This window comes from Electrophorus electricus, chromosome 1 (assembly GCF_041902795.1).
Source record: "Electrophorus electricus isolate QZ-2024a chromosome 1, ASM4190279v1, whole genome shotgun sequence".
Classification (NCBI taxonomy): domain Eukaryota; kingdom Metazoa; phylum Chordata; class Actinopteri; order Gymnotiformes; family Gymnotidae; genus Electrophorus; species Electrophorus electricus.
The window spans coordinates 5,096,221-5,106,931 of NC_137497.1; the positions used below are offsets into that span (position 1 = coordinate 5,096,221).

Sequence of the window (10,711 nt, forward strand, 5' to 3'; positions counted from 1 at the left end):
ATTTTCCTCCTGTCAGCTACCAAAATCGAAACATGCTGGAGAGGAGTTCAGGCTCGGAAAGAAAAACAACGGCGAGAGTGGGCTGTCAAAGTGATCAAGCAGTGAGTGGAGGAACACTTGAAATAAAATACAAACAGACACCAAAGGCATCAACGCTAATCAGATTGTACTGGATGCTCACACCTGCTACTGGAGATCTTGGTTCATAAAGCTCTAATTAACTGGATCAGGCATAAGATCAGGACTGGAACTGAACTCCAGGAGCAGGGCTGGTCGCGTTTACTTTAAGAGGAACACTAGTGAATTTGCATCTGATCTGTTTTTGTTTTTATCTGTTGTTTTACAGATTTATTAAGGGATATATAACGCGAGGTCAGGCAAAAACTACAGACAATTCAGAGTACCTGGCCTTTGTCAGACAGAGCTACCTCATGAGGCTGAGAGACAATTTACCAAAGACAGTTCTGGATAAAAACACATGGCTTTCCCCTCCACCTGTAATGACAGAGGTAAAAAGATCTAATGAGCATCTAATGGCTTCTATCTATATGTAGCAGCTTTGTTTTTTAAAGAAGGATTTACTGGCCATACTGGTTCAGTACCTCAGAGTCTCACAATATGATAATGGGTGGGCTTCTGCTCTAATGGCTTCTTGTTTTTTCTATTCTAATACACCTGATTCAAGACATGCTTGATAAGTGCCTGTGCGAGTTGACTCAGGCATGATGGAGTAGGCAAAACTCTAGACTGTGCTGCATTGAGGAGGGATTTTATATTCCTGATCCCACAGTCCCGAGTGTTCCTGCTCGAGCTATGCATTTCTAAATCCCAGTTCCTGTTTTTGTGACAGGTTCCTAGAAATGTTCTAGAGCTATTGTGATCAGGTCATGTTCCAGATCAACATTATAGACCCTACTACACTACATGCCCTTTCTGGAGAGATTTTCCAGAACTATCCTTGAGCCATGCTTTAGAGCCCTGTTCTAGAGCCCTTTTCCTGGAGCCCTATTCTTGTACTGACAGGCTTCAGAGATTCTGCGGCGACTGCACTTGCGCTGGATGGTGAGGAAGTACGTGCGAGGCCTCACACCCCAGAGGAAGGCCCAGGTACCATCACTCAGCTACCCCTCTTCCTCTCCCTCCTCTTCCTCTGCTCATTCCCCATGAGGCCAGGCCACAATAAATTGGACTAGGAATACTGGGTTTGGTGATGTGTTTTTTCCTGGCTTGAAACCTAAAGGAACATGTCACCTCATCACCAATCAGAATCAGTGGGGACACTGAGTATTAAGCTCAATAGTCAATGCTATGTTCTTGTCCTTTGCATTTCTGGTTGAAGTCTGTCTTTAAGCTTGGTTACTCAGTGCTGGGTGCTGATTTAGTTCAGCACTACACTAATAAGGCCTTTTAGAGTGCATCTCCAAGCAGACCACAAAAGTCATTTTGAGGCTAAGCTCAGTTTCTGCCTTAAAAGGTCATACATCATTGCTCTTTGATGACTTTCCTACATACCTCATGATTTAATCATTAGGTGACTGTTTTAATGTTAATGAGACAATGACTTCTCTTCTGCTAGCTGCAGATAAAGGTGGTCACCAGTGCCATCTTTAAAGGCAAGAAGGACAGCTACCCTCAGAGTGTTGCCATGCCTTTCATGGACACCAGGATCAGTAAGTGTTATCATCTTTATCCAAACATCATCATAGTCATTATAGACTCCAGAAGCTCAGATGAGGCTAAGGTATATTTGAAAAATTTAGCTTGGTCTAGTCAATGCACATTAATCCTCCATAACCATTCAGTCTAGAGTTTGGCCTTATTGTTTATTTAATGTTCACTATTGTGTGTCTGTTCTCTGCTGAGCAGATGAGCAGGACATCAACATACGAGTCCTGGAGATGGTTCGCCACGAGCGTATCAAGGTTTGTCATGATGACATGAACTTATAACTGCAATTTACAAATGTTTGGATTGCCTTTTAAACATATATACTGGAAACATCTTTGTTTATCTCAGGAAACATCTCTATTCATCTCTTTGTATACTTCTGCTTGTTGATCTCTTCTTGGGCTCACACACTTTTCTCTCACTCTATCTCTTCATCTGTCTCTCCATCTCTCCATCCCTCTCTTCTTCTCTCTTCTTCTTGGACTCACACACTTGCTCCAAGTTTTCTCTCACTCTCTCTTCATTGCTCTATTTCTTCATCACTCCCTTTTCATCTCTCACTCTCTTTATCACTCTCTTCTCTCTCATCACTCTGTCTCTCCCCCCTTTTCATCTCTCTCTCTCCATCTCCCTCACTCTGCTATATCATTCCCTTTTTTCATCTCTTTCTCTCCGTCTCTCCCTCTCCAGTACAGCGTTCCCGTGGTGAAGTATGACCGGAACGGCTTTAAGCCGAGGCCGAGACAGCTGCTCCTGACCCAGGCTGCGGTGCACCTCGCCGAGGAGGCCAAGCTCAAACAAAGCATCAGCTATGCTGCTCTCAAAGGTGACTCGCAGCGGCACGGCGTACCTGCCACACAGTGTACCTGCTGGGTGCCTCGTCATTTCAGCACCCATCACACCACGTCCATTTTCATAAGTTTGTGGCCCTTCCATCTTGGATTATAGAAAATGAGCCATGCTAACAGATCACCATTTGTGCTCATTTGCTGGCATTTGTCAGTGGTGTCCTATTTCTTTAATGTGTACTCTGACAATGTGCTCACAGGTGTTTCTGTCAGTAATCTGGGAGACACTTTCATGATCTTCCATGTTGCTTGTGATGGACCCAAACAAAAGGTAACGAACAAACCATGTACTCAGAGTCAGTGTAGACAGAGCACACACTCACAGTATGGAAAGAGCACACACTCAGTGCTACTACCTAAACATCAAAAAGATTTATGACAAAATCCATTTTAAATGTGTTAAACCCCAAGCCAGACAAGAAACTCAGACTCAAACAATACAGACCTTACATGAACCTGTCGACTCATAACGCTTCCCAGATCACTACTTGCATACTGGCTGCTGTACTTTAACTACTGATCCACTGATTCACTGATTTACTATTACACCAGCTCATCATTCCCATCAAGTTTAAGATGATGTGTCAAGTAGGGAAAATATTAAAATCTGAAGGGCAGGGTGTCTTAGGACTGGGAAACACTGTTACAGATATAAGAACAATATGGCGTAGTACGGTTACTGTGAGTGGAGTCAAATGATGAAGTGGAAATGGACCAATTTTGGAAATGCCCTAACAAATCCTGCTTTGTCAGGGAGGTGTTGTGCTTCAGTGTGATCACCTCTATGAAGTTTTGACCAAACTCAGCTTGCTTGCAAACAAGCAGAACGCCATCAAAGTGCTCCAGGGAAGGTAAGGAGTCTGACATCACTTCCCATCAGACACAGAACATTATAAATATGACCTGTGGAACTTAAGATCTACATAAAATGCATATTAATGGGTTTTTTTAAAAAACAGCCATAAAGTAGTTGATCAAATTATGTGTTATTATCTGTGGTATAAGATAATAACTTGATGACTAATTCCTTGTGCTATGTAACAGTTACTATTACCTCTCTTCCTGGAAATTTGTCCTCCTGCAGAGTTTAGTTCAAACCCTGAATCTACTGATCCAAATACTCAGTCTCTTCAGAAGACTCTGATTACCTGGCTCACGTGTATGAGGTCTGGGATGGAGCTAAACTCTGCACATAGGCAAAGTTCTCCATAATGTGATTCACTGTTTCCTGACTGCTTCCAGACTCAGTCCTCAGGGCCACTAAGCAGTCTACCAATTTTAGATGCAAAGCATTTCTTGGAGCTGTACTGTAACTCGCACATGGATGGTTAACAAGCTGGAAATTGTCCACAAGGTGGCAGTGTCACCAGTGGTGTTTAAATGATGTTATTTTGGTTACTAAATCCCAGCTTCCATCATACAAGCAGTTATCCGATGCTTTTGATTGAAGCGCTTCCCAGAACACCGGGTTCAGAAACACTGGTGTAGTGAACCTATGTTTCACTTCTCTTCCAGTATAAAGTTTGAGATCCATGGAGGAAAGGAGAACGTTGTGGACTTCAGCACAGGGCAGGAACAAATGGCGTACAGGGACAAGAACGGCCATCTGATGGTGGTGAGTGACACGTCCTCCCTCCCAGATGTTGTAGAGGAAGACCCAATGTTCCCTGAGTCGTGCAGACATGCAACACAGAAGCTCACACTCTTCTAGGCTCTGCACGCTTCTTTGTTTTCACTCCTGCCCCACCTGAGGCAGGTAGTGAAAGGCTTTAGAGCTGAGCTGGCCGGATTAGATGGGCTGGGAACTGGAACAGAGTGATCATGCGAACTGTTCTGGGAACTGAACTGATCTAATGCACGTTAACTGCTGTCACCTGCAGTGTGACTGCGCAGACTGACGTAATCTGTCTACCACAGGTCACACCACGGACGAAGTCTCGATAATCTGATGAGGGAGGAGGACCCACCATTACCATACCAGCTTTCACAAATGCACAATCACAAAAACACTTCCTCAAACTGATACAGGCTGAACAAATCGCCATTATGATTTGTAACATACATCTCTGGAAGAGGGTGTTCACAAGACCCATTTGCTATTGACTACAAGACAATGGTGAAACTTTTAAAAATCATGTTAGCATTTGTACAAACATCTCTACAGTGTACAGATTGCATTAATTTCTAAATGTTTTAAACGAAACGACAGATGACACATTACACCCGGCGTACTCTGTCTTTGGCACGTCTTAGCGCAGATGGAGCATCCTTGCCTTGATAACTAGCATCTGTCCTGTGGTGGAAGCGTTCAGTCATATCATGAATACAGAAACAGTTGCTATTTGTTAACTTCACCACCCTCTATGCAGCACATGTAAAATCTTCAACTTTTCCACCATGAAATCTAAATATGAACAAATCCCATCCCCCTTTTACTTTTCCATTTCATGATACATAATCAATATGTACATAAGTTTTATACTTAGATATACAAAGGCATTGCAACAAAGGACATGAAGTTTATGAAGTTTGTAGAAATCTTTATTTGTGATAAGGTGTGTATAAATATATTTGTATGTAAAAGTTTATTTAAATCATGTGTACAACTGTACAAATATCTCTACAGTATACAGATTGTATTAATTTCTAAATATGCCTTTAACAAGTGACAATGAACATTGCACACACACACACACACACACACACACACACACACACACACACACACACACACACACTCAACAAACAACAGATCTGAAATCATCTTTAGCAAACTTCTCAATGTAAGGGTGCTGACCTAGGATCAGCTGGGTCTGCTATACTCTACACAAATCAAACTCAGAGGGCCCTGTTTCAGGATCAGCAGTGTCACTCTTCACTTGATTAAATGTGTGCCCAGGGTGCTAATATCAGACCAGCTCTATGCTTTACCACCATTGTCATTAACATGTAGAAGATACACTTTTCCCAGCTCTGCAGTCTTAGAATTGTGACAAAATGACTCCTGCCACCAGTGAGAGTGATAACACTTGGCCAGCAGAGGCTGCTGTTCCACAAATTCCACAAAGTCTCTGGTTACCTTCGAGGCCTTTGTCTCCATTAGTCAATTAGCCATGTACAATCTGTTGCCTCTGCTGAAGTCTCAATTTCAACATCTGACACAATCACTTGCCAGACTCACACGGAGAACACATTACCTATCTGCCATTAATTAAATATCACCTGGTGAAACAACATACCATTTCCAACTCGCAATCTGGGGCATTAATTCAGAACGAAAGTAAATGTCAGTGACATCATGATAGCTTATTTATTGCTCATGCTGAAGAGTGCCTTGGTTCTGAAGCAGAAATAGGCTCAACACTGACCTCCCGTGGCTGAAACAAGAATGCCACACAGGTTAAAAATTCTTCAAGCTCCATTTTCAGAGCATAAAACATCAATACTTAAAGTCAAACTCTCAGCAAATTCAAACCATCCACCTACTTTGCAGACCCACATAAAAAACGGCTTTCAATGAATGATACTTCAATTATGTGTGACAGAAAACGCACAAGTCCCAATAAAGCCCCTCAAAAAGTACACACACACACACACACAAATCTACAGTCCGCACACACACACACACACAGATGAGGGAGCTTTTCACTTATCAGCTTATTACATTACAAAATATGACAACTTCACAAAACTAACATTGTTAGTTTCCAAATTCTCAATCAGGAGCTAGAACAGTTTGCCAGCTTTTGCTGCACCAACAAAAACTGTTGTCACATACCAGGACACAGCCCTCTATGTTCAGAAAGGCCGGGCAAGCCCTAGACATAACGAGCCCTAAAAGGTGGAATGATGGTGCTGTTCCGAGCATCATGCCAGTCATCTCTAGCTGCTAATCTACTGATTTTATTATAACCTGGAAGACAGGCTGAACAAAGAGAGACTGTATGTACAATACGGAAGTGAGCATTACATGAAACCATTTCAGTCTGTGTCCCAACATCCTGGAGGCTGAAACAACCCTGTATTAGAGAGAGTTCTGTGAGCTCATGAACCCTCAATTATACAGACTCCATCTCCACATCAACAAAACACGAAGGATCCCCGTCACGCAACACAGAGACCAGGTGGTATCTCTCATTCTAGGAACAATGCAAAATCCCAAGAAACAAAGTGCCCAATGTATGCAGTACTACAGTCACAGTTCTCCACTGTATCTTATAAGGGCCTGACTGCTAAACCCTGAATATTGTTTAGAGATGTGTATGCGTGTGCGTCTGTCCAGTAGCAGTTAAAGAAAGGTGGGTTCAGTGTAGCAAATGAAGAGCTGGTGGTCATTAAGGCACAGGACAGGGGGAGGGGGGTGGGGTCAGGGGTCAAAGGTTGAAGGGGCAGCGGGCTGGGTCACTGGTGATGGTGTGTGCGGTCGTCAGGGCGTTTGATGTGGATGCGTCGCACGCGCTCAATGCGCTCGCGTTCATCGTCCTCGTCCATGGGGTGGTGCGAACGTCCCGCGGCGCCCCCTGTGGCCTCCAGCAGGGCGTTGTCTGGCCCGCGACCGTCCTGCGACTCGTACAGCAGGATGTTGAGCGTCTCCTCGTAGATGCGCGCCTCGGGAAACTCCACCTGGGAGGGCAGCGTTCAACAGGTACACTTCTTTAGCATTTCAGCTGCTAGAAATTAGATCAAAGCTAGCAGCAGTACCTCCACAGGCTATGACAAAATGCCTGGATCGCTTCGTTCAAATCATGCAGTGCAAGCTGCGTGACACTTCCGGTCTCTGCAAGACTATGGTTTCACAAGCAGGCCGTAACCCTTAACCCAGCTGCCGTTTTGGACACAGCCAACAGGAGAACATATCAAATGAACACCTTGGGAGGCCACACCACCCAAGAGCAGTTCTATTCAGAAATGGAGTTGTGGGGGATTTCCTGCTGCTCACCTTGGTCTGCTTCTTCTCGGTGGCATAGACGATGGAGGTGCAGCACACCTCGGCGATCTTCCTGCCCTGGCCATAGAAGGACCAGCAGCAAATCTCGTCACCGATCACGTCCTTGATGAAGAGCACGCGACCATTAAAGCGTAGGGACAACTTATCAAACAGCTCAATGTTCTTCAGCATGTTGTCATCCGAGTTACTGCAGAGAGAGAGCGAGAGAGAGCCCAAATTCATTAATTTACCTTGGGAATGTACAGAATTGTACTCTGTGGCACAAATACCAAACCTAATAGCCAGAGAGCTGCCCTAGGGTCAGTTAGACCACAGGACTTGTGGACTAACGGCACACATCTAAAGCAATGATGAATAATTGCTATTCAATAAACATCACATGCAGTCACCTGGTATAGGAGTATTTGTTGTTGCTTCTGTTGTACAGTAGTTTGACAGTAGGCTGTGGAGAGACAGATCAAAATATGGTAATGGACTTTTTCATGGGGATATGTGATACTGCAGTAACACAGTAATGCAATGCCAGCCATAAAGGAGGATAACTGCCCCGCCCAGACTCCAAACAAAACCACACACAATTCGGCTCATGCTTGGCAAAACAAACACTTAAACTGGGCAGTTGAGGCGGTCCAGGACTGGATGACCCCGCTCACGGAGGAGGGGCATGTGCTGACTGCTTCACCTTATTGGAGGTGGCGATGAGCCTCTGCTCCTCCTTAGATGACGTCACCAAGGGCACTTTGCAGAAGGGCTCATATGCATCTTTGTTCTGGGGGGGGGAGTGCAATCACATGTTAATTGGTAGCAAAGTACAGATGAGGAACTGCAGAATGAGCAAATACAAGCTGTACAATGTCCGACCGCCATATTAGCACACGGCAGCTAACGGTTCTGAGTTGGGCTGCCTGCTAGCTGTGTTACTGGTGTATGCAGATTAATAATAGCTGTACTGTATACAGGTGAGATACCTGTTGGTGTATGTAAGTTTATGCTAACTGTACTATATATAGGTGAGTGGTACCTGCTGATGTGCTCAGGTGAGTGGTACCTGCTGGTGTGTTCAGATGAGCATGTTGCACTCAGGTGAGTGCTACCTGCATGCGTGTTCAGGTGAGCGTACTGTGCTCAGGTAAACGGTACCTGCAGTGCGGCCTGACACTCGTCCACCAGGCCCTGTACCAGGTAGTACTTGGCCTCGGCCAGTAGCTCCTCTGTCTCACGCCGGCTCTCAGGCAGAGGCACCACACCATCCCGCAGATAGTTTAGAATGGTCCCGAAATGCTTCCCGCACCTGTCGATTAGGATCCAACCTGCGGGGAAGGGAGGGGGTTGACAGAGAGAACAACCTGAGTGCTGTGACTTAGCAATGAGTTTAACCTTTGCAAATAATTGTGTGAATGATTTATGCATGTTGCCAAAATGTGTCATCAATGAAGGAAAACTGCTGATCAGTCAATATTATTAGCAGGTCACTATAAAAAACAGAAAGTAGAGAGAAGACCTTTCACTACTTTTGTAAATGTTTAATCTGCTGCTGAATCAACCAACCATCCATTCATTCATATTAACAATCGATAGGAATCACAGCTTCAGTGGAAGATGACTTTTTAAAGTGATCCGAGACCAGACCAGTCATTGCTCTTACAATGGTCTCCTGTTAGGACTTGTATAATGGAATAAAGTACACATGTACTGCATTCACAGCAACCAGCAGGAGGGCTGATCTGGAATTAGAGAAGTTACTCACCTTCGCTGTCGGTGAGGACCTCCATGCGCCCACTGAACATGGCCTTCAGCATGGTGTCCTGCTTAGTGAGAGTCTGCATGGTGGTGTAGTACAGCGCCCCGCCCACATTCAGCTTCACATACTTGGAGCTCGGGCTGGAGCCCTTGAACGAGGTGGTCCGCGTCATTGCTGCCGGCACAGCCGAGCTCACCGCACTTTCTCCGGACATCTCTTCCTGCCAGATACACATGCACAGAGGACAGAGTTACAACTACACATGATCCCCACTATAAGCTTATGACTCGGTAGTGGATCTTTAAAACCAGGGTGAATGCCTGCCCCCCTACACCCAGAATTATACACACACACATATATATATATATATATATATATATATATATATATATATATATATATATATAAATAAACATTTATATTAAACACAAATATTAGAAGTACAGAATACCTATCTGCTTGTACTGTATATTATTAAAGTCTAATTGAGTAACACCTTAGTAACAATGACCCGATAGTAATGTCTTTAGTCAGCTAGCTAACGCTAGCTACGACAAAATGAAACTACTGTTATTCGAAGGTCGCAACAAAAGTTTAAAAAAACGTTCATTCAGTCCATTACATTAAAATGTAAAACATGCTACCCTTCATACTCCTATCGTAGCCTGCCCAGTCTACCAGGCCAGACTCTAACTTAGCTAGCTCTAGCTAAACCAATTACATTAGCCAACTGGTTGCGTCGCAAAAAAACTCGGTTGTGGTTACTGTATGGATGACTACGCTCAAGTGACGGTCATAATGTATATTAATAATAATAACTAATTATAAGAGACCAAGTAGACAGTTATCAAACCATTCATAACATAAGATCCTTTGGTGTTATCGAACTAGCTTTAGCTTTAGCTTTAGCTAGATAACGTAGCTAAGGTAGCGACTTGCTTCACAGAGCGCTGTCGACAGATGTAAAAGATATAAAACAATTATATACTAGACGAATACGATAAAGTATTGCTATTAAATACAACAAAGATTGCGTTATTTACCATAGAAATTCCCCGACGTCTTCGGGCCCTGGAACTGGTAACGATTAGTCACTTCCGGCCAAAGATGGACACGTCCGCTAGGAAAGTTCACAAGAGAGGACCGTTGAAATTGTTTCCGAACTGTTTGAAATATAAGAGCCGTAAAACTTGATTACCACAACACTATTAGGCCACAGTCATTTTCTAACTCTTACTATTTGCACGATCCCAAACCACAGAAACTTATTTTGTACTGATAACTTATCTCAATAAGGAATTTGATGTCTCCGAAAACTATGAAAAAGAAACATTCTAAAACATCGCAGACTTAATCAAAAATAGTTCCTACATTTTATGAAAACGTTAAAATGAAATTTTCAATGTATAATGTGTATAAGAAATTGATATTCTCTTCGAGCGGGAAATGTGAGCTATTATAAAACTAAATATACCCAGAAATGCTATTTATAATTTGCATGTATTG

At 43.5% G+C, this 10,711-nt stretch overlaps 2 protein-coding genes across 2 annotated transcripts in view; one reads left to right on the forward strand and one right to left on the reverse strand.

Annotated features, from left to right (window-relative positions):
* Positions 1-4,227, forward strand: part of myo1ha (myosin IHa) — a 17,756-nt gene extending 13,529 nt beyond the window's left edge. The window contains exons 22-30 of the mRNA XM_035525935.2: positions 17-101; positions 347-509; positions 1,024-1,107; positions 1,577-1,670; positions 1,867-1,922; positions 2,359-2,494; positions 2,717-2,787; positions 3,270-3,367; positions 4,032-4,227. Coding sequence (XP_035381828.1) covers positions 17-101; positions 347-509; positions 1,024-1,107; positions 1,577-1,670; positions 1,867-1,922; positions 2,359-2,494; positions 2,717-2,787; positions 3,270-3,367; positions 4,032-4,227 — 983 coding nt within the window. The remainder of the gene's footprint in view (positions 1-16; positions 102-346; positions 510-1,023; positions 1,108-1,576; positions 1,671-1,866; positions 1,923-2,358; positions 2,495-2,716; positions 2,788-3,269; positions 3,368-4,031) is intronic.
* Positions 4,228-5,035: 808 nt separating this feature from the next.
* kctd10 (potassium channel tetramerization domain containing 10) lies at positions 5,036-10,594 on the reverse strand. Its single transcript, XM_026996198.3, has 7 exons — positions 10,249-10,594; positions 9,212-9,425; positions 8,605-8,774; positions 8,147-8,233; positions 7,854-7,906; positions 7,456-7,651; positions 5,036-7,139 (listed from the first exon to the last, which is right to left on the reverse strand). The coding sequence occupies exons 1-7, from the start codon at positions 10,249-10,251 to the stop codon at positions 6,918-6,920; spliced, it is 945 nt and encodes a 314-aa protein (XP_026851999.1). The 5' UTR covers positions 10,252-10,594; the 3' UTR covers positions 5,036-6,917.
* Positions 10,595-10,711: the final 117 nt, after the last annotated feature.

Bases quoted from the DNA above. Each gene is read 5' to 3' on its own strand.
- kctd10 (XM_026996198.3), bottom strand. The intron at 8,234-8,604 runs GTACCGTTTACC...TCCCCCCCCCAG, and splicing joins AGTGTCAGGCCGCACTGCAG to AACAAAGATGCATATGAGCC. The intron at 7,140-7,455 runs GTGAGCAGCAGG...CTGCCCTCCCAG, and splicing joins CCGAGAAGAAGCAGACCAAG to GTGGAGTTTCCCGAGGCGCG.